General features: G+C 57.0%; 1 protein-coding gene across 2 annotated transcripts in view; it reads left to right on the forward strand.

The window, feature by feature from the left end:
- Positions 1 to 23192, forward strand: part of NACC2 (NACC family member 2) — a 64344-nt gene that overhangs the window by 28703 nt on the left and 12449 nt on the right. Inside the window, exons 1-2 of one of the 2 annotated variants that reach the window (XM_058302734.1) lie at positions 6330 to 6409; positions 7436 to 8345. In XM_058302734.1, the coding sequence (XP_058158717.1) occupies positions 7478 to 8345 (868 nt within the window). In that variant the 5' untranslated portion in view covers positions 6330 to 6409; positions 7436 to 7477. Of the gene's footprint in view, positions 1 to 6329; positions 6410 to 7435; positions 8346 to 23192 lie in introns of those variants that run through there. The other variant, XM_058302735.1, reaches the window with a different exon arrangement.

A 23192-nucleotide genomic window follows, 5' to 3' on the forward strand; every position in this document is an offset into this window, starting at 1 on the left:
CCCCGCTCGGGAGCCTGCCTCTCCTTTCCAGCTGCCCCGCCTCCCCGGGCCTTACGCACAGCCTGGGCGCTCACCCGGGCCAGGGTGGCGTCTCGACCCCCGGCCTGCCTTGCAGCCCCTCGCCCAGCCCCTCGCAGCCCCTCTAACCCACCTCGCTTGCTTGCTTGCTGTTCTCTGGCTGGCGCTGGGCCCGGGACCTGCAGGTGCCATGTTTGGGTGATGCGGGGTGGGGGGTGACGGACCTGAGCCCGTCATGGGGCCGCGGCCGCCAGAGCAGGCCCCCGGCCCCTCTTTCCACAGCCCCCCGCGCTCCATCTGCTCTCCCCCAGACCGGAGGCTGGGACCCGGGGAAGGGGCGGCTGCCGTCTCGGGGACCTCTGCCCGGGGTGCTGCCGGCTTCTGCTCAGCTGGGCCGGGCAGCCTCCCTGCTGGCTTTACTCTGCTTTTCCAGTTACAGAAAAGCCGAGCGGTCACTAGTTGTGTCCCGCGCGCCCGGCAGGGGCCCCTGCGTGGCTGTGTTGCGTGGCCTTTTCTTGGGGAGCCAGTGCGGATGATCCCCGACAACTGAGCTGTGGCCCAGCCTTCCTGGGCTCCTTGGCCCCGCACATCCCCAGCTGTTTTGTTCCAGAGACGGGGAAGTCGGGGATCCCCGGCAGAGTGACTTGTGGCTCGTCAAGGGGAGGCCCTGGGCCGGGGTCGTGGGCCCCAGTGGGCTCCGGGCGTGCATCCCGTGGGGTGCCGTCTTGGGCAGGGGGCTACCCGCCTTTGCCGGGGTGCCTTCCTCCCCCGAGGGCAGGGGAGGGGACGTGGCTCCCAGGGGCCCTGGGGACTCCCGGCCTCTCGGCTGGGGGCTCGGCTGGGGGGCAGCGCAGACCCTGCTGCCGCCCCAGGGGCCTTGTCCTGGGGGCCTTGTCCTGGGGGGGGGGGTCCTGGCGCGCACCCCTCCCCCACACGGGTCCCCGCACTGCGGGGCTGATTCCGTGTTTCTGTAGCGGAGAGTGTTGTGATTTACATTTGATTTTTAAGCACAATTAGAGATGCAGGGGAGCTTTGTGCCTTACCTCGCCTCCGACTATTTATGGCATGATATGCAAATGAGCCCCACGATGAATATTAACGATGGGGCTTGCGGCGAGGGCTCCTGTCTTTGGTGCCCCGAGTCGGGGGTCCACCCCCACCCCAGGGGGTGGCAGCTGGGGCCTTGGGCTGCTCTGGGACCTCCGAGGTTCCAACAGTGTTGTCCGGCGCAGGAGGCATGTGAACTCGGGGCGGAGGGGGACTGCAAAGCGGCGTGACAGCCTTCCCCGGGGCACTGGAGCCGCAGGCGCCCGGTCCCCATCGCCCGCCTGTCCCCTGGGGTGCGCCCAGCGCCGCAAAGCCGAGGGGTGGCCGGGGGGGACCCTGCTTGAGCCGACGATCGGGGAGGAGGCCCGTGGAGCTGGCGCTGGCTTTTTAAGTTATTAAACTAGGCCCGCGGGAGACACTCTTCAAGCTCGCGTTATTTAAATTACAAATACGGGCGGAGGGACCGCGGCTCTGTTCAGACTGCTGCTGGCGCCTTGGGCAGCTGCCGGAGCCGGCGGTGGCCCGTGGGAGGGTCGCCCATGGAGGGTGCGCCTGGCGGGTCTGGTGGCCTTGGTGGTTGTTGGACGCCTGCCCTGCCCATCGCCGCCCTGCCTGAAGTCAGAATATTTCAACAGTGGAAGACCAGAAACGGGGCGCGTCGGTGGCAGCAGGTGCGCCGCAGGTGGGCGGGGCGTGGCGGCAGCACCTGGCTGTTCCGCCCGAGACTTCAGGCGCAGGCGCGGGACCCACCGTCACTGGCGGGTGCCCTCCGGGCCGCTGTTCAGTGGCCCCCTGCCTGCCAATGGGCCTGCTGGGGTGCCGGGACCCCCGGGACGCCTGTGTGGACCACGGCCCCGTCTCCAAGCCCCCCCCTTGGGCAGCTGGGGGGTCATCCTGAGCTGGGTCTCCATTTACAGACCCTGGCTTGCTGCCCTTCTCCACTGAGAAAGCAAAGCTCCCAGGCAGGCTGGGGTGATGGTGCAGCGACACCAGTTAGCGCGGGTGCATCTGGTGCGGGGCTGGGCTGGGCTGGGGCCTCGAGGTCATCTGCGGGGGCCACAGGCCACGGGACGCCCACCTCGGGGCCCGAGCCCCTTGCCAGCGTCCTAGCATCTCAGCCGGGTCCAGAGCCCAGGGCGCTGTCCCACTCTGCCTCGGTGGCTGTTGGGACAGCCACGCTGACCTGGCCCTGGAGCCACAGGAGCACAGGTGTGGCCTTTCCCAGGTGACCTCGTGCCGCAGGGCCAGCCCTCGCCTGTGGTGCCAGGTGCCCGGGCCTCGATGGACAGGCCGGGTGCTGTCCCCGTTCCGAGGCAGGAGGCCACGGGGGCTAAGGCAGCACCTACAGGGAGAAGAGACGGGGCTGTTCGGGCCGGGACTGGCTGCCGGGACCCTTCCTGGAGCCCCTGTCCTGGAAGGCTGCTGCCTGCCCTGGTCTTGGAGTGGCCCCAGACCCCCTGCCCCCCGGTGTGTCGCAGCTTTGCTGTACCAGGTGCACAAGGTTTGGCGCAGACCCGGCGGCCAGGCCCTGGGAGGGTTGACTGTCCTGGCTTCGCCGCCCTCAGCTGCCCCCCCACCCGGCGCCGGCAGCGCTGAAAGCCGGCGTGAAAGCTGCTGGGCGCGGGCAGGGGGCCGCGAGCAGGGGGCCGCGAGCGCCCACGTGTTGTGCTGACTCACGGGGGTCTTGCCTGCCTCGCGGCCCGTGCACGGCCACGGCACGGCTGATGGTGCGGCCGCCCCTCCCGGGGGGCGGTGGTCCCGGCCCCCCTCCTCTCCATGGGGCTGGGGGCGGCCAGGGACCCCGCTCCTTTTCGTCATAGGTTATTTCTGGCGCACCCCCCTCCTTGCCCTGGCGAATGCTTCGTGGCTGTGCGTTTGCGACGCCCCGCGCCTCTCGTTAACGTCGGTAAAATGAAATCCTGCAAAATAATTTCATTTAGCTCGCCGCCTTCTCCCTTGCTGCCAGCGATCCTGCAGAATTAAGGGGCGCGTTCCTCTAGCAGCTGTGGCAGCGCCCTCGGACGCGCTTTAAGGCCAGGGGTGCGCGTGGGAGGGCGGGGGCTGCCCTCCCCACCCCGCCACGGGGACTCCGTGGGCTCCGGCGTGGACTGCCCGGCCCCCGCCTGCACCGCGTCCGGCTCCAGTGACATCCGCGGGGCCGGGGCCGCGACCTCCCCCCCCTTGCCTTCTGGCTCTTTCTCGCGTCCAGCCGCTGGGGTGGGGGCCTCCGTCGCAGCCCCCCGGAGCCGGGCTCTGCAGGAGGAGCGGGGGTTCCCACTTCTTCCTCTGGAGGCCCGAGCGGGAGCCCCCGCCCTCTCTTTTGGGTCTCAGGGTGGTGGGAGGCACCCTGAGGCTGGCTCAGCCCCACAGCAGACCCTCATCAAGAGTCATCAGGGTGTTCCCACAGTGGGTTCCATTCTAAAGGGTGTTAGGAGTGGGGGGTTCCACGGTGCAGTGGCTTTGGGGACGGGGGGTGAACAGTGAGCGCTCGGCTCTCACTGCCCGACCCTTTGGAGCCTTTGGGGGACAGGTGGACAGTGATTCTCGCTGTGGGGGGGAAGTGAGGGGCTCGGGCGGCCTCGCCTTAGGGGGGGACCGAGGCACAACGGGGACCACCCGCGCCGCTAAGTGGGGGGTCGGGGTGCTGGTGCGTGCGGAACGGGCCGGGTCCTCCGTCCCCTCTGGCCGCTGCTCGCCGCCTGCGTGTGTAAGCCAAGCCTTTATTTTTTTCCTCCTGAAGTTCAGCTTTGTTCTCTCTCCAACCAAGGCTTCTAAGAAAGCAACTCAAAACCAGCGCGGGGCGGGCGGGCAGGGGCGGTGCGCGGCCTCCCAGGTGGCCTGAGGACAAGGCCTGGGTCCCCGGGACCCCAGGCGGCCTCACCTGCTGGGAGTAATGGCCCCTTCTCTGCCAGCCGCTCCCGCCCATGTGGGCGCAGTCCAGGGCGCCTCGGCCTGCGGCGCCACCAACGCCGCGTCGTCCCACCGCAGCCCCCCGAGGGGCCCGCCGGACGAGGGGTCCCCCGCCTGGCTCCCCCGGCTCTAGCTGGCCCCGCCGAGCCTACCTGGGGCGATGTGGCTCTCGGGGTGGGGGGTCCAGTGTTGGTTGTGGGGCATCTGTGTAGGAATCTGTTTGAGGATTCTTCCCTCTTGTGCCGTCGCTGGAGGGACCCGGCCCCGCCATCCCAGAGCTTGTGGCGGTACCTGGTGGGCTCCCTGGAGGAAGTGGCACCGAAGCTGAGACCGGAAGGAAGGAAGAGGGTTTGTTGTGGGGGAGCCCTGTGAGGGCAACGGTGCGCCTGTGTAGGAGGGAATCGAGGCCCTCAGTCAGCGGCCAGGAACCTGGGGCCTGGGCCCGTGGGCTCCCTCGACCAGCACCCGCCTCTGCCCCCCGCTGGCTCCTGCTGCCCTCGGCCTCCGGGCCTGCCCTTCCGGTGCCAGGGCTGCTCCACATCCCCAGGGGTTCGGGTTTCTCCCAGGCCCAGGGGCGCGGCCAGCACATCCCAGCAACCCGTGCCTCGTGGGGTCCCCACAGGGGTGGCGGGCTCCTGGTGTGCGGGCTGTGGCCGGCCAGGGGTGCCTGGGGCAGGGGGCGGTGGTCGTGGGGTGGCTGGTGGATGAGCCGCGTTGGCCTGAGGGCAGACAGGGGTGCATTGGAGCTGGGGGGCCCGTTCCAAGGCTGCCAGGAGCAGTACCCGGCCCACGCCCACCGCTCCACCCACTTCTGGCCTGGTACCGGGCGCCAGGCTTGACCCTGGCGTGGAGCCCTACCCCCAACCAGGGAGCGGTGGGCGCGTGGCTGGGGCAGCGACCTGGGGTCCCCTCCCCGAGGCCCCTCCCCAGCCGCCAACTGTGCGTGAGGGTCGCAGGCGCCCCTCATGGTCCGTCGCCAGGAACCGCCACCAGCCCAGGTCAGGGGCGAGGCACGGCGGTGCCCCCTTCCCGCTGCCCGCAGCGGCATTCTGCCTGGCGTTCCGTGGCACGTGGACAGGAGGTGGCTTTATCCCGTCCCCACTCGCAGGGAGACGCTTGGGCCACACCTTCCCTGGGCAGGTCTGCCGCCAGCGCCCCCGGCTCCCACCCCAGGGCTGGACAGGCAGGCGCCCCCAGCCAGGGAGCCCCCCTCGCCATCTCTGCGTCTCGGCCCCACCTTCCTGGGTCCCACAGAAGGTGGCCGTGGGGAAACTGAGGCCCAGGGGTGGGCGTTGGCCGAGGGTCCAGCCGGGAGGCTGCTCGAGGAGCCTGTCCTCTGGGGGGGGGATGGAGGGCGGGCGCCTTCGCTGGCCACCTCGGTGGGGGGGTCACTCGGGGTCCTCCGGCGCTCGACCACGACCCGGTCGCCTTGGCTGCCCTCACGGCTGGGCATGGCAGGGGTCTGGGGCCTGGGGGGCGCCTGGAGGCCCAGGACAGGGAGGGGTGTTGGGGCAGGCACACCAGCCCAGCTGCTCTGGGACCAGCTCAAATGACACCCCCACCCCAGGTCCCTGAAGAAAAGGAGACCAGGAGGGCCCCCTCGGGGCGCAGCCCCTCACCCTTGCCTGTTTTCCTTCTCTCTCACCCCCCCCATGCCCCTCCTCCTGGTGTCCACCCCCTCCTCGCCCGGTCCAAGTCCCTGCCCCCTTCTGGCGCACCCCTCTCTCCTTGGTGCTCCCCCTGCCCTCCTTTCCTGGCTGCCCCCCCTTTGTGCTCCCCTCTTTCCCTCTCCTGGTGGCCCCCTGTTCGCTCTCCCCTCCTTAGTGCCCCCTGGTCCTCCTCTCCTGGGGCCCCCCTTGGGGCCCCCCCTTGGGGCTCCCTCCCTCCTGTCCTGGGACCCCCTCCTCTTTTGGCCCCCCCTTATGGTGGGGGCTTCTGCCCCTGCCCCTGCCCCCGCCCCTGCCCCCTGGAGGAGTTGAGCGCGGTGCTGCAGCCTGTTTGGAATAGTTGACATGCTTTGACACCCGGGCGTCCTGCGCGGGCCGCAGCTTCCTGGTAATTCATATGCAAAGCCGCACTATAAATTTCCAGGCTGCCCCCCGCCGCCGAGTGCTCCCCGCGCAGCGCGCGTTTCTGCCATCTTTGTTTGCATTGCAGTGAGTCATCAAAAGTCTGTCTTGTACCAACACCCGGGGCCGCGCATTCTTTTGGCAGCGAGCTCCGGTGTTGGGGAGCCGGGCCGGGAGCTGGCAGCCGCCGGCGCCCGAATCAAAGGCGCCTATTCACGCCGCCCGCGCCCGCCGCATCCGGCGCCTTCATTTGGATGCCGAGCGCCGCGCGGGCGCAGCCGAGCCGGGCCGAGCGCGCCCTCCCGCCGGGGCTCCCGCCGCGTCCCCGGGCCGGCGGGACGGCGCCCGCGCCCGCCAGGCCCAAGGTAGGTGCCTGCCCGCTGCAACTTCCGCGGCGGCCCCGGCCCGGCGCCCACCTGCCCGCCCCCCGCGGGACAGCGCGGCCCTTTGTGCGGGCCTGTGCGAGTTGGGCCGGCGCCCCCCCTGCCGTCCCTGCACCCTCCCCGGGGCTGATCCTCTGATCCTTGGCCGGGTCGGTGCCCCCCTTCCTGCGGGCCCCCCCCCCCCCGGCTGCGTCCCCATCCCTGGGCCCCTAGGGTCCCCCGGCTGCAGGCGGCCGCCGGGGACGGGCCGTGTGTGCAGCGGGAGGGGGGGCAGCCTGTTTGCGACAGCCTCCCAACTCTGGGCCGCGGCGGGCGGGGCTACTCAGGGACTAGCGCGCTGGGAACCAGGGGTGGGAGCGGGGTCCCCGCCGCCTCCGCAGGCAGGTGGGAAGGGGCGGCGCTGTCCTCCGGTTTCCCCGGCCCCCGCTGGGCACCGCCGGCTTGAGAGGAAAGCGGAAAAACAAACCAGAAGCCAGAGCCGGGGCGGGGGCCGCAGCCCAGCCTCCTCGCTGTGGGGTGCTGCCTTTGGGGCGCAGCGTCCAGGGGCCCGGGGCGCGCAGCTAACTTTTTTTCCGGGGAGAAGAGCGGCTGCCCCCGCCGGCCGGCTGGCCGGCCCCCCCCACCACGCGCTGCCCGGTGAACTGGCGCCCTCTGTCCTCAGCGCAGTTTGTGCTCCACCACTCTATTGGGGGCTGGGGGCTCACGCCCCCCCCCCCCCATGGCGCTGGGCCTTGCTGAAGGGACAGAGCCCCCGGCCTCCTTCCAGCGGCTTCTCCGGCCTCGTTCGCCCTACCTTCTCCCCACACCACCGTCCCTAGTGGAACAGGCCGGGCCTCTGGACCCCTGGCCCTTCTGGATGGTTCCGACTGCAGGGGTTCGGGAGGTGGGCAGAGGACAGGGGCGCACGGGATGCACAGGGGCCGTCCCTCTTCGCCTCTCCGAGGGTTCGGGTCGGGTGGCCCCTGGCGGTGGGAACCTGATGGCCGTGTCCCCGCCTTCTTCCCGCAGATGACCCCGCGCTGAGAGGCTGAGCCCGCGAGCGCCCGCGCCATGTCGCAGCTGCTGCACATCGAGATCCCCAACTTTGGGAACACAGTGCTGGGCTGCCTGAACGAGCAGCGCCTGCTGGGCCTCTACTGCGATGTGTCCATCGTGGTCAAGGGCCAGGCCTTCAAGGCCCACCGGGCCGTCCTGGCCGCCAGCAGCCTCTACTTCCGCGACCTGTTCAGCGGCAACAGCAAGAACGCCTTCGAGCTGCCCGGCTCCGTGCCGCCCGCCTGCTTCCAGCAGATCCTGTCCTTCTGCTACACGGGCAAGCTGACCATGGCGGCCAGCGAGCAGCTCGTGGTCATGTACACGGCCGGCTTCCTGCAGATCCAGCGCATCGTGGAGCGCGGCACTGACCTCATGTTCAAGGTGAGCTCGCCCCACTGCGACTCGCAGACCGCCGCGGCCGAGGACGCCGGCTCGGAGCCGCACAGCCCCTGCCACCAGCTGCAGCCCGCCGGCCCCTACGGCGCGTCCCCCGCCGTGCCCATCCCCCTGCTGACCCGCGTGAAGCATGAAGCTGTGGAGCTGCCGCTGGCCGCCGGCCCGGGCCTGCTGCCCAAGCGCCCGCTGGAGGCGGGCCCCCGGGACGGCCTGGCCGCGGCGGCGGGGGCGTCCGGTGTGGCCCCCCTCAAGCTGCCCCGCGTCTCCTACTACGGGGCGCCGGGTCTGGCCGGCCTCCTCCCCGGCCTGCAGCCGGCGCCGTACGCCCAGGGGGAGCGGACCAGCCCGGGCGCCAGCAGCCTGCCGGCCACCGACAGCCCCACATCCTACCACAACGAGGAGGACGAGGAGGACGACGAGGCGTACGACACCATGGCCGAGGAGCAGTACGGCCAGATGTACATCAAGGCCAGCGGCGGCTATGCAGGTAACGCTGGGCTGGGGTCGGGCGGCACGGGGCGGCGGAGGGCAGCGGTCCCAGTGGATACTGCGTCTTTCCTCCCACTGGACGAGGAGGAAACAGAGGGCCTCAGTGGCCCAGGCGCCTGTACCTGGCAGGCCCGGCCTGGCACCCGGCTGGCCGCTGCCCTCGGCTGCCGCGTGGCGAAGCCTCCTTCCCAGTGCGGACCCCCTGGGTGGTGGTTTCGGCAAGGCCGTGAGTGCCCCTGCCCGTCCCACTCGCGTCAACACCCCAGACACTGCCCCGGGTTGGGAGGGGCCGTCCCGCTGGGGGCAGGAGCCCGGCTGCCCTGGTCTGCGCTCCTGGCATTGGCGAGTGGGTCACGGCCCCACCATCGGCTCGGATTTCCCAGGTGGCAGGTCCTGGGCTGAGCCCAGGCGCCCCGAAGACTGTGCCCCGGGGCTTCCTCTGGGCAGGGGTAGGTGGGGGGGCACGGCCGGAGCCAGGGCCCAGGGAACCCCCGCCCCTGCAGCGTCCAGCGCTCGGGCCGGGCGGCTTCTGGCTTTCGAATTCCAACGTCCAGCGAAGTGCCGCTCACGTCGTAGAGGGATTTGGGCTCGTTTTCCTGCCGTGTTTAGTTCTGAAGTTCATGGGGTTTTTCGTGCGGTGGGCGCGCGCCGCCTCACACGAGGGGGCCCACGAGTGGCCCTCCTCCCCCGACGGCGTGCCAGGGCCTCGGGTTCTGCCTAGCCCCTCGCCCAGCGTGGCCCCCGAGGGGAAGCCCTGGCTGTGCCGTGGCCGGGGGTGGGGTCCCCGCAGGGCCCTGGTGGGAAGCACCAGACCCATCTCCAACCCCCTCCCCCACCCGTGGCTCCCTCCAGAGCAGGAAGACCTGGTGGGAAACGACGCCTGACCCGAGGGCGGCCGGCCCACCGCCCCCCCCCCCCCCCGAGTTCCCTATTGGGGGACAGAGCAGAGTGGGACAGCGCCGTGGACAGGCCCTGGGAAGTGTGGGGGCGGGGCGGGCCTGTGTCCCTGCCTCCCCCCCCCCCCCCCCGCGGTGGTGGGGGCAGGCGGTGAGGGGCTGGCTCGACCCCAGCCGGTCCATGACACAGTCCAGCTCCAGAGGCCCAGGCTGGGACTGCATGTCTTGCTTTTTCTGTTCCGTGAGCCTATAACTGGGACAGGGAGAGGGCGTGTGTCGTTCTTGGTTAAAATCTAGGTTAGCGGTGGTGCCGTCGTGGATCACCAGGCGAGCTGGGAAGAGGGTGGGAGGGGTGGGAGACGGGCGGGCAGCACAGGTTCCGAGGGGCCGGGCGGCTGCCCCCTTGCCCAGGCCCCCGGGAGCATCCTGGGGGACTGTCCTGTGTCGTCAGGCCACATGGTAGCCTTGGCCTCGGTTTCCCCAGCTGTCGAGTGAGAGCTTGGCCCCAGGAGCCTTTGAGGGTCTTTTGTGGAGTACCCCCTGTGTGCCAACAGCCCGGACCCCTGCCCAGCGGCTGCAGGACCCCCCAGGGGCGCTGCTGGAGTGTTTGAAACCGAGGAATTCAGCACCACGGGAAGGACATGTCCGCCCGGCGCGCTCTCTCCGTCTCCCTGCCCCCATCTCCGCCCATTAGGAGATGCCCCAGCACCTGTCAGAGCCCGACGGGGGCTTCCGAGCTGGAGCACGGGGCTCGAGAGCGCATGGGGGTCTGTGACAGGGTGAGACCAGAGCCCCCCGGGTCATGGGGGACCCCCCGGGGCGGGGGCTGCCAGGCTGCCCGTGGGTTCTCCGGCCACGGTGGGGGCGGGGGCACCAGGAAGTGAAAGCCGCTGGGTTCCCCTTCAGCGGGTGGCGAAACCCTCGGGAGGAAGCGCGCACGTGCCGCGGCGGGCGCCGGACGCCGAGCTGGGGATGGCACAACTTTTGCTCCCACCCTTGCCGGCGCCCCTGGCTGACAGCAGGAGCCTCTTGCCACGAGGCGGGACCTGCAGACCCTCGGGTGCGGCCACTGCCCGAGGAGTGGTGGTCTCGTCCCAGTCGGGGACACACCCGGGGGCGGGGCAGAGAGCCCTGAGCCCCGGGTCCAGGACCTGCCCCCGCCTGCCACCCTCGGCAGGAGTCCAGCGCGGCCCCTGGCAGGTGCAGGCCACCTGCGTCCCCGGCACCGCCGGCAGGTGCTCCCTGGAGGCGTGGAGACGACACTGCAGCCAGGCCCTCGGGGTTGGCCCCTTCTCCGGCGGGGCGCCTGGGCTACCGGGGGTCTCCGGCCGGTCTCCTGCCGGCCGCCCTGCCTCTGCCCGCCGTTCCTGCAGCACCTGCGCAGGGCAGAGCGAAATCGGGCTTCTCGCCCCTGGGCACCGTGGCACAGCCTCGAGGCTGTGGGCGGCTGGCTGGCTGGCGTGCGGGGTCTCCTGCCAGGATGGGAAGAGTGGCCACACAGGGCGTGAGCGCCCCCTGACCACACGGGGGACCCCGGGTGATGGAGGGCTCAGGCAGCCCTGGTGGGACCCAGGCCTGTCCAGCGTGGCCCACAGGGGACACTAAGAGGGGCCACCACTGCCCAGGGCCACAGACCCACAGGGCAGCCGGCCCCACCCAGCCCTCCTGCCCGGGCAGCGAAGGGAAACGGCCACCTGCAGGGCACCCCATGTGCTGCCCCCCCTCCCCCAGCCTGGGCCGGTCGGCGCCCACAGGGCCCAGCCCACCCCTGTGGGTCCCACAAGTGGACAACGAGCTTTTGTCCCTGCCCGGAAGAGCCACGCTGGGCCGGGCACCCAGGAGGCCCCCCTGCTGGACGTGGCCCGGGTGTGGGCGCTCCTTCCCGCCACGGAGCGTCCTCCATGGTGCGGGCGCCCACGACGGGCTTTGGGGGAGCTTCAGCCCTGTCGCCCCCTCTGCCCTGAGCCCCCACGTCACACCCCTGGCTAAGCGAGTGGGCGTGGCTTTGCCCGCACCCTGGGCTCGTGCGGGTTTGACTTCTGCGGCATCCTGGTCTTCTCGTCGCGGTCACTAACATTGCGTGCGTTCTGCTAGCCCCAGCCTCGGCGGTCCTCGCTCTGCACTTTGCTCTTAAAATTTTAGCCCTTGCGGTGGGGGCGGGCAGGAGCCCGTAGTTGGCCTTTGATGGGCTCGGGTTCAGCGTCCACGTGTCGAAGGACCGGAGCTCACACCCTTCGTGCCGCGTGGCCTTAAATCGTTCACCTCTTCTTTTAAGCGGGGCCACGGGTGTCCCGTGTATGGAAACGTCCTTTGTGAGAGCTGCGGGCTGCAGATGTGTTCTCTCGCTCTGCCTTGCCTTTTATTTCTTAGTAATCCCTTTCAAAGACAAAGTTTTTAGTTTTGATGAAGTGCGATTTATTAGTGCTTCTGTAGCTGGTGCTTTTGTTTTGCCTCCCCAGAGGTCACCGCAGCTACACGGCTTGCACGTATTTGAGGAAGTTGGTAATTTTCACAATTAGGGTTTGGTCAGTGGTTCGTTGCAAATTAGTTTTTGGATAGGGTGTGAGGTGAGAGCTTCGTATTTATTTCCCTTACGGAAAATGTCCAGTGGTCTCGGCCCCTTGGACAGCGTGATTCAACCATGTGCGTGTCCCTCCTCCACTTTATTCTGCCCCGTCGGAACCTGTGCCCGCACCAAAATCGGGCAGCGCCAGCCCTGCAGCTTTGTTGTCCTTCACCAGAATTGTTTGGGCTCCTCTAGCCCGTGGTCGATTTCTCCCCTCAAGTTTGCTGAAACATTGACGGTATTCAACCCATAGACCAGTCTGGAACGATGACATTTCATGATATCAAATCTTCCAATCCGTGAACACAGTCTGTCTGTCACTTTGTCACATTTTCTTTCATTTCTGTCAGCGATGATTTCCAGTTTTCAATACACTGGTGTGACACCGATCTTTATTTTCCCCAGCCGCTTTATAGAGATGTAATTCAGAGCCCACACCAGTCACCTGTTTGACGTGCACCTTTAAGTGTGTCCCCAGTGTTGGGGACATCACGGTCAGTTTTAGAACATTTTCGTCATCCTGAAAGGAAGTGGACCCTTTGGCACTCGGCCTGCACGCCTCTCTAACCCTTGGAAAGTCTGTTTTCAGCCTCGTAAGGATTTGCCTGTCCTGGACTCGGGTCAGATGAAGCCGTCACGGTACATGGCTTTCGTGATTGGCTTCTTTCCCCAGTGTCGTGTTTTCGAGGTTCGTCCGTGTTGGAGCACTGTCCAAACGTCTTTCCTGTCTATGGCCGGCGGTACTCCCTCGTCTACCACGCTGTGCATTCACTTACCACGTCACGGCTGTTTGAGTTGTTTCCGTCTTTTGACTATTGTGATTAATGCTACCGTGGACTTCAGGGTACATGTTTCTAGTTTTCTCTTGACTACAGACCTAGGAATGGAGTTGCTTGTGGACGTATTTCCTGTTTGGTGCTATTGTGGGCTACATTTATAATTTCACTTCCCAATTGCTATTAATATATAGAAATGAAGGTAATTTTTGTACACTGACCTTGTATCCTACAACTTTGCTACAATTACTCATTTTAGAAGCTTCCTGCGAACTCCTTAGCGTGTCCTACATGCACAATCATGTTTTTGGTGCATAAAGACAGTTTATGCCATTTCTTTCCTGTGTGCATTTTCTTTTTCTTGCTTTATTGCACTTCCTCGGATCTCCAGTACAAGACTGAGGGGGAAGAGTGGTGAGACAGACCGGCCTCTTTGCTTTGTGCTCCATCTGTGGAGGGAAGCACCCAGGCTCTCGTCGTAGGTATCATGTTAGCTATAGATGATCTCTCATCTAGTATATAGCGATCGTAAAATAGGACACGTTTTTTACTTTCCATTTCTCCCCTGTTGAGGTTGAGTTTCTATCACTAGTTTTCTGAGAATTTTTATCATGAACGAAGTTCACATTTGATCCAGTCCTTTTTCTGCATTTTACAAAGATGCTAATGTGGGTTTTTTTCTCTTTATCTTGTTAATAGTATAGTGTATTATAATTAATTTTCAAATATTAAGCCAATTTTATATTCCTAGGATAAGCCCCACTTGGTGATGATGTTTTATAGTTTTTTGTATATATCGCTGGATTCAGTTTGCTAATATTTTAAGCAATTTTGCATCACTATTCATGGAAGAGATCGACCTATAGTTTTCTAATGTCTTTATCTGGTTTGGGTATCAGTGTAATGTTAGCCTTAACCTCCCTTCTCCTATTTTCCTGAAGAGCCTGTGAAAGTTTATTCTTTTTTTTTTCTTAAGGATTTGATAGAATTCATTTACCGTTGAAGCCAGGGAGGCCAGCATCGGTGGGGTTTTTTGGCGGGAGCGGGGGTGGGGTGTGAATTACAAATTCTCTTACTTTAGTTATAGTACTAATCCTGTTTTCTGTTTCATCTTGTTCCAGACATGGCAATTTGTGTCTTTGAAGTATTTAGTTCCTTTTTGTGGTGTTAAAGTACATTTCTTATAGACATATCAGCATATGATTGCGTTTCTCCTGTGCCTTTGGAGTGTTTAGACCATATATATATATATATGTGCGTGTGTGTGATCTTTAAATTTTTTTTTTTTTAGGGTAAATTGGGGATAAACCCAGGACCTCAAACATGGGGAGTGTAGACGCTCAACCACTCAGCTACATCTGCTCCCCAATGAGATACTTTTTTTCATTTGTTTATTTTGTTTTTAGGCTGTACTGGGGATCGAACCTGGGACCTTGTACGTGGGAAGCAGTGCTCAACCACTTGAGCTAAATCCGCTCCTAAACACCATTTGTATTTAATATAATTTTTAATGGAGTTATGTTGAAAGCTACCATTTTGCTATTTGTTTTCTCTTTGTCCCATCTGTCCTTGTTTCCGTTTTTCCTCTTCCTGCATTTTTTGATTATTTTCTAGTATTCTTTTTTAACTCCACCATTGACTTATATCCACTTTGCTTCAGTCTTTTTTTTTTTTTAAGATTTATTTATTTATTTCCCTTCTCCCCGCCACCCCGGTTGTCTGTTCTCTGTGTCTATTTGCTGCGTCTTCTTTGTCCGCTTCTGTTGTTGTCAGCGGCACGGGAATCTGTTTCTTTTCGTTGCGTCATCTTGTTGTGTCATTTCTCCATGTGTGCAGCGCCATTCCTGGGCAGGCTGCACTTTCTTTCGCGCTGGGCGGCTCTCCTTACGGGGTGCACTCCTTGCGTGTGGGGCTCCCCTACGCGGGGGACACCCCTGCATGGCAGGGCACTCCTTGTGCGCATCAGCACTGCGCATGGGCCAGCTGCACATGGGTCAAGGAGGCCTGGGATTTGAACCGCGGGCCTCCCATGTGGTAGACGGACGCCCTCACCACTGGGCCAAGTCTGCTTCAGTCTTTTAAGGGTTGCTCTCGGTTTATAAACACACCTGTAACTTAGCTCTGTCTGCCTTTCCAATGATGGTCTACCCTTCATATTTAACATAGGTTCTCAAAAGTGTTTTTTCATTTCCCTCTCCAATCTTTTGTCCTATTGTCATAAATCTTCATGTGCTATAAACCTTAGAATATGCTCTTAATTTTACTTTAGTTATCTTTCATCTTCTGTCACTTTAAATTTCCATAAAATAGAATTTACTATTTTGGGTGTATATTTCTCTACATTTAAACAATGCAAACAGTCATGTAATCATCTCCACAATCAGGATAAAGAATTTCATCACCCAAAAAACTCTTTCATGCTCCCTCTTCCCCCTACCGCCCCAACTTATGGCAACCACTAATGTGTTTTCTGTTCCTATAATGTTGCTTTTTCCAGCGTGTCATAAATGGAATCATGCAGTATGTAGTGTTTTGAGTTTGAATGCGTTACGGATTCATTCATTATGTTGCGTGGATTAGTATTTCACTTTCAGTAATACATTTTCCATTGTGTGGACATATCACAGTTTGCTTATCCATTCACCAGGGACATTTGGGTTGTTTCCAATTTTATAAATTGCAATTATGAACAAAACTGCTACAAACATTCACATACAGGTTTTTGTATGCATGGAAGTTTCTATCTCCATTAATTAAACCAGGAATTGTTTTGCAGGGTTGGATGATAAGTGTGTGTTTAACTTTGAGATTGCCCAAACAGTTGGTCAGAGTTGCATCATTTTCATTGCTGCCAACAATACAGGAGAGTTCCGGTAGCCCCACGTCCTCACGGGCTCTTGGTATTAACTTTATTTTTTAATATAAAGCCACTCTGTTAGATGTGTAGTGGTATTTCATTGTGGCTTTCATTTGGATTTTCCTGTCTACTGATGTTGAAAATCGTGCTTGTGTCTTTCCCATCTGCACATCCGCTTAGGTGAAGTGTCTTGAATCTTTTGCCTAATAGTTGAGTATTTAGAGTATTGAGTATATATTCAAGTTCAGATCTTTTGCAAACATTTTCTCCCACTTTGTAGCTTGTCCTTTATTCTCTTAGCAGTGTTTTCACAGAGCAGGAGTTTTTACTTTCTAAGCACTTACTCCTCCCCCTTCGTGGTTTGTGCTGCTGTCTGCTCTCTGTGTCTTGGTTGTGTGCTTGTCTTCTCTTTTAGGAGCACCTGGAACAGAACCCAGGACCTCCCGTGCAGGAGGGGGCGCTCAGTGGCTTGAGCCACCTCTGCTTCCAGTTTTTAGTTTCGATAGCTGCATTATCTGTTATTTCCCCCCTTTTTTTTGTTTTGTTTTCCTTATTAGAAAAGTTGTGGATTTACAGAATGTTATTTTCTTTATAGATTGTGCTTTTGCTGTTGTGTCTAAGTCTTTGCCTAAACCAAGATTGTAAAAATTTTCTCCTGTTTCTTCTAGACGTTTCATGCTTCAGGTCTGTCACCTGTTTATAGTTAATTTTTGTGTAAGGTGTGAAGCATGAGACGAGGCTGATGCATCCCCCCATGTGGATGTCCAAATCCATTACTTTTTTTTTTAAGGAGTTACTGGGGATTGAACCCGGGACCTTGTGCATGGGAAGCAGGTGCTCAACCACCGAGCTACAACTGCACCCCTAGTTACTTTTGAAGACATTAAAAAATGAAAAAAGTATTTTGTATTTACTCACATTAACCTTGTCCATCTCTTCATACTTAGTATAGATTGGAGTTTCCATTTGATAACATTTTCATTCCACCTGAAGAATTTCCTTAAAGATTTCTTGTAGGTCTGGTCTGTTGGTAATGAGTTCTGAAAAATTCTGAAAATGTCTTTGTCTTACTTTCCCTGTAAGAGTCTGCCTTATTGAAGTGTAATTTTTGTACAGTAAAATTCATCAATTTTAATTGTACAATTTGATGTCACCTTCGTTTTTTGAAGGGTATTTTTGCTGGATATAGAATTCCAGGTGACAGTTAACGCAAAGAATGTCATTCCCCTGCCTTCTGGCTGCATCATTTCTCACAAGAAACCACAGGCATTCTTGTCTGTTACTTCTTTGTCTGTGTTGTCTTTTCTTCTCAGGCTGCTCCTAAGATCTTGTTTTCTTTTTTTTCCTGATTTTTGGCAATTTGGTTATGATGTGCCTTTGTGTTTTGCCCCTGAGGTCACCAAGGTGCGGTTTACTTATTTTTTTTAGCATATTTTATCTCCATGCTTTAGATGGAGTCGTGTCTATCGCTGTTTCTTCACTTTCACTCATCTTCTCTTGTGAAGTTGTATCTGGTTCTTTTTTAGTTTTTACTTAACGTTTCTCCCCTTATGGAGTTTGGTTTCCTTTAACGTGCTGACCATATTTACAATAGCTGCCTTGTCTGCTCATGCCGTCATCTTTTCAGTTCTTCGTCGGTTTCTGTGGACTGATTTTTCTTTCCTTATGGATCACCTTTCTTGGGTCTCATCATATGTCTGTTAATTTCTTATTGAATGTTGGACATTGTGGATGTCACATTGTTGAGCATCTGCAAGTTATTGGCTTTTAATTTTCTTAATGTAATGTAATTTTTTTAGTGAGATTTATTGACTTTCCTTTTTATTAATAACATGGCTTTCCTTTTTATTAATAACAGGATTTTAAGGAAATCTTTCCTTACCCAAGATCATGAAATGATATTGTTAAAAAAACAAGTTGATTTTAAAAAGCTTTGCTTTAAAATTTACCTTGAAATAATTTTAATAATTTTAAACTTACAGATTTGCATAATAGCCTAAAGAACTTAGTATGCCCTTCACTCAAACTCACTAATTAAGAATGCACCATATTTGCCTTATTGTTCTTTTTCTCTATATGTATAGATTTATTTTTTGAACCATTTGAGAGTGCATTGAAGAAATCACAGCCCTTTTCCCTAAATACTGAGCATTTCCTACAAACAAGGGCCCGTCCTGACATAAACCGATTAGAGTGTTCAGCTCAGGAAAGTTGGTCTGGATTTAGAGCCGTTACGTAACCTGCAGCCCTTGGTTACCTCTCTCCAGCTGCCCCAGTGTTGTTCTTTGTAGGAATTTTTTCCTGATCCAGTACTCGCTCCAGATCACATGTTGCATTTTGCCCTTGTTCTCTTTAGTCTGGAAAGGCTTCTCAGCCTTGCTCTTTCGTGACACTGACCTTTTCAAGAACACCGATTGGTCAGGTGTCCGCTCACGATTGAATTCTGGCTGTGCGTGGGGTAGCACGACCCCGGAAGCGGCGCGCCGTGTCCCGCAGCGCCTGGGCTCGGAGGCGCGTGAGGCCAGCTTGGCTCACCGTTGGTGGTGCTGATTGCATCCTTTGGTTGAGGCTGTCAGGTGCGGTTACTATTTTCCGCTCTGTAATTAATAAGTAACTTGTGAGACGATACTTTGAAACCGTGCAGGTCCCCTGTGCACCCTCAGCCTTGATGATTCCTGCCTGAGTGATGATGGCAAGAAGCGTGCTTTCCCTTCCACGACTCCGTTTACCTTCACGGGTTGCCGGCGTGCTGTGAGGGCGAGCTTCGGATAGCCACGTTTATTAAACTCCTTCACTTATTCATGATCGTGCCGAGTATCACACAGGAAAATGTTCCAGGCTCCTCCAGCGCTTTCTGTGCCCCGGGTCTGGACCCCCTTGTTTTCCCTCTCCGTGGGGAATGGTGTTTACGACCAGATCGGCTGCCCTTGGTGCGCGTTCCTGGTGCCTCCGGGGTGGCCTTGATTGTGCACCCTTTTGGCAATTCTACCTGGGCATTTATCAGTTTTAAAAATCATGTGCTCCTCCGCGTAGCTCAGCAATGCCACATGCCAGGGTCTTGCGAGCCTCCCTCTCTCCTGTCCTTTCTCCTTCCAGAAGTGGAGGTTCTGGCCGGCTCGTGTTGTTTTAAAGGCTTATATCGTTCACGTTACATTTGGATCTGGAGTCCATCTGGAGTTGATTTTTGCATGTGGTTTGATATGTAAGGCTCAGGACTCATGTGTTGTGCTTTTGTTTGCGTCGGGGAACTCTGCAAATAACCCGCAGCTTTGAGGTGAGACCCTCTTTCCCTACTTCACCAGCATGTCCCCTTTGTTGCAAATTATCAAGTGTCTCTAAAATGTATCAATTTATTTCTGAACTCCCCTTTATTTATCCATTTTTGGTTTTTTAGGTGTTTTTTTTTTTTTTAGGAGGTATCAAAGATTGAACCTGGGATCTCCTGCGTATGAAGCATGTGCTTGGCCCTGAGCTACACCTGCCCCGCTGTGGTAGACTTTACACTGTCGCGGCCTTGGCCGTTTTCCTCTTTCCTGCATTTTCGTGTGGCCACAGAGCCCTGCGGGCATTGGCGATTGCGTTGAACCTGTTGATGAAGCTTCCGGGGCCTGCCCTGCGCATCCTCGGCCCTTCAGTCCAGTAACTTGGTGCCCTCCTTCTATTCACGTCTTTTTCACATTTTCTTGGGAATGTTTTGTAGTTTCCTCCGCACATCTTTTGTTAGAGTTAGTCCTGGAAGTTTATTTTTCATCTTAATCTACATAGTACTCTTCTTTTTCTTCGAGATTTTTGAAAAGGATGTGAATTCACGTGCAATGAACCGTGTTCAAGTGTATAATTCAGTGTCATTTGGTGCATTCTCAGGTGTGCAGGCATCGCCTGTCCAAAACCCTCTTCACCCCCGAATGACAATGCCCTGGTGGGGGCGACTCCTCGGTCCCTCCTCCCCCGCCCCAGCCGCCGCTCGGGGCTCTCCCCGTGGATGTGAGGGGCCGCCAGACTGTTTCCCACAGCGGCCGCGCCTCTTTACCCCCACCTCGTCCTCGGGTGCTCCCCAGCACTTGTCTTTTCCATGCTTTGTTTTACAGCCGTCCTAGTTGGTGTGACATGGTGTCTGCTTTTGATTTGCATTTTCCTAACGGTGTTGACGATCGTTTCATGTGTATGTAGTATTTCTTTAAAATTCTTTTTTTTATTGTTGCTAGTGTTTAGAAATAGATTTGATTTGCTAAAAAAAAAAAGACTTTGCTGGCCTTGCCGTCACCCATCAATTCTAGCCATTGATCCGGAGGGGTCCGTGGGTTTTCTTGGGTCTCGGTCATGTCACGCGATAACGACCATTTTCTTTCTGTCTTAAACTTCATTTCTTTTCTTGCCTCACTGTCATGGCCAGGACTTTCTGTGCATCTTTAGCTCAGCAAAGCTTTCACTATTTCTCTGTAAGTAGCCTCGATGATACTAGTCCAGGGTTTTTTGTGTGTGTGAGATTAAGGAAATTTCACTGTCTTCCTAGCTTGAGTCTGTTTGTTTTTCATAAATAATTATTAAATCTTACCAAAAATGTTTACTTGACATATTGAAATGGAAGTAATCATACGGTTTCAAAACCTGCTCTGTTCTGTCAATGTGATAGATTTCAGTAGGACATCAACCTTGTGTCCTGGAATAAATCAGCCTGGTCGTGAAGCAGTGCCCTTTGTGCACACCTGGGTTCAGTGTGCTAATTGTGTTTACCCCCCTTTTTGGGTGGGTCTCTCCTCCTGGTGTGAATGGCTTGGGGGGGGTGGCTAATGCCTTAGGGGCAAGTTGCTCCGTCTAGAGGAACTGCCTGTCTCTCTCCCTCTTCCCTTCCCAAGGAGGAGACCCCCCCAGAGGCGCTGCAGAGGGTGCTCTCTGCCCCCACCCATTAGTGGCTCTGGCCTCCAGACCTGAAAGCTAGGAAACCTGTTGGCTGCTCCACTTCCGGCGGGGTGCAGGGAGCCGGGGGCGTTGAGTCCCTGAGCCAGTGGCCCCTGGCGGAGCACGTGCTTTTCTTGTTTCCCAAAAATTTCTATAGGATTTTGGATCCTCTGTACATGAGCGAGATTGCCCAATTTTCCTTGAAGGTGATACCTCAAGTCGATGCCCTGAAAGTGTTTTGGTATGAGGGGCATCTGGGCTCATTAGATGGGAATTTCTTCCCTTTTATTTTTAATTATCGGGAAGAGTTTGCGGAAGACTGTTCTTTCATATTAAATGTCTGGAAGAATTCTCAGGCAAAACCATCTGGGTCTGGAGTTCTTTGTAGGAAGGTATTTAGGTTGCTTTTCTTAAATGGAGAAGTTCAGGTTTCTTATCTGTTGTCAGTTTTAGTATGTTACCTTTCTCTGGAATTTTGTTTGCTTCATCTCATTTTAAGATTGATGGTACAAAGTTGTGCTGATGCCCTTTTACAGTCCTTTGTGACTCGGGCCAGATCTGCCCCTCTGGTGTTTGCCCAGCCCGTGGACTAAGAAGGGCGCGTCCGTAACGGTGGTTTCTAGAATCGCAAAAACAAAGTTGGCGTGACACAGACTTTCATGTAAACCACAATGCCTGAAATGTTTTGGCCCTTTACAATAAAAGTTTGTCGGCCCCTGTTCTACCAGACCTTTTGCATAGCGTTATTTTATTTCTGATTTCTTTGGGTTTCATTCTTTGTTTCTTTTCCTAGGATTTGGGCTTGATCTTTTGAACATCGTTTCCCACCTGCACCGCTGCCTTTTTGTTGTCTACTCTCAGGACTGTACATTTTCTGATTGCACAGCTTAACCTTTCACACATTTTGATAGTCATAATTTTATCCCTTGTGTCTGTTTTTTTTTCCTTGACCCTTGCTGTATGTACTGCTTAATTTCTAAGCATTACTGGATTTGCTGGTTATATTTTTGTGAGGATTTCTAACTTAAAGTCCCTATTGTTAGAGAATATACTGAGAACACGTCATTGTTGTGAGATTTGTTGTGACTTACTTAGTTCTCTGCCCCTGCACGTTCATGTGCCCTGGGAAAACCTGGCATTGTGTGGCCTAGGTAACTGCACAATAGCTAAGTCGAATATTACACGTGCTTTCATCTTGGCTTTACAGCTTCTCCTGTCGTGCTTCTCGCTGGTGGATTTGCCCATTTCTTTTTAGTTCTGCCAGCTCATTGGGAGGCTCTGATTGGCTTTAAACCTGTTTTTTCTTCCCGTCTTATCGCTTCTTTTATCATTATAAAACAACCTTCATCACAAGTAATAGTTCTTGCTTTAGAGTCTCCTTGGTCTAATAGTAACTCACCTACCCCAGCTTTCTTCTGCTTAATATTTACATGGTTTATCTTTTGCCATCTTTTTCCTTTGTCTTTGTTTAAGGTTGTCTCTTGAGTTTTGCTTTTTTAATACAGTCTTATAAACTTTAGTTTTTAACTGGAATATTTAGTCTGTTTACATTTGATGTAGTGACGTGTAATGAGTGCTACCTTTGGGTTTCCTTTACAATCTTCCTAATTTTCCATTTGTCCCATTTGATCTGTTTGTGTTCTCCCCTTTTTTGGACTAAGGGAAACTACTGTTTCCCTTTATAAGCTCACTGTGTGTTTTTATACAGTTGTTGAAAGGATTAGATTTGAGGTGCCAACGTTCACTTTGACTTAAAATTTTTCCCTAAATTAGAACATGTACCTCACTCCACGTAGTCCAGAGAGAGCCTTATCGCCTGGACTTGGGTTTCCTCCTCCTCCTCCTCTTCCTCCTCCGCGGATGGCTTGCTGTTGTGCTTTAGTTCTAAGTACATTTTAAGCTCCACTAGACATCATTTTTGCTTATTTGTTTAATAGTTGTGTTTCTTTTAGTCTGCACATTGCCTTTCGCAAAGCTCTTGTTTTCCTGCCATCTTCACACCCCTCCCTTCTATGTCTATTTTATCATGTGGTTCTGTTTTCTGGTATTCCTGAGGATGTTCTCTTGACTGCTGGACATTGTCTTGAGGCCCTGTACGCGCTCTGCGGGGCTCCTGGAGCAGGGCCCCTCGGCGTTCAGCGGCGCAGGGGTGCAGGTTACCCGTCGTCTCAGGACAAGGCCCGGAGCACTCCTTGGTCGAGTCCAGGTTTGGGGGTCTCCGCTTGCCCTGACGCCTGGCCGTGGCTGTCCCTGGCTCTCACCTGTAGTCCAGGGCGTCCCCGGGGCTGCTTCTCCTCAGCCGGCCCTGAACCCCACTTTTGTCTCCCAGAAAGTGAGACACCGAATCCTAGACTTCATTTTTTTATTTTTTTAATATTTTTTTAGGAGGTTCTGGGGATTGAACCCGGGGACTCATACATGGGAAGCAGGCGCCCAACCACCGAGCTGCATCCACTCCCCGACTTAATTTTTTTTCTTTTTTGGGGTTTGAACCGCGGACCTCCCGTGTGGTAGGTGGACGCCCTATCCGTTGGGCCAAGTCCGCCGCCCCTTCCGACTTTATTTCTTTATTCTCGTGGCGTCCCTTGCTCTGACCCCTGCACACGGGTCGCAGGTACCTCAGGAAAGTTGTGCCACCTCCCCCGAGGTGAGGGTCCCCCTTGGCCCGCACTTCCCTCCCTCACGGCCTGGGCACCTCTGGTCCCTTTTTTTCCCGAACTGTAGCTTTTGTGGTTGGTCTGGACCGGGAGGTGGGATGGCAGCTGTTCCCTCCTTCACAATCACAAGCGGAAGTGTGTTTTCTAAACTTGAAGTGGATTCACTTTGGAAGAGTCAGCGCCAGCACATGACT

The sequence above is a fragment of the Dasypus novemcinctus genome, chromosome 8, assembly GCF_030445035.2.
Source record: "Dasypus novemcinctus isolate mDasNov1 chromosome 8, mDasNov1.1.hap2, whole genome shotgun sequence".
NCBI lineage: Eukaryota > Metazoa > Chordata > Mammalia > Cingulata > Dasypodidae > Dasypus > Dasypus novemcinctus.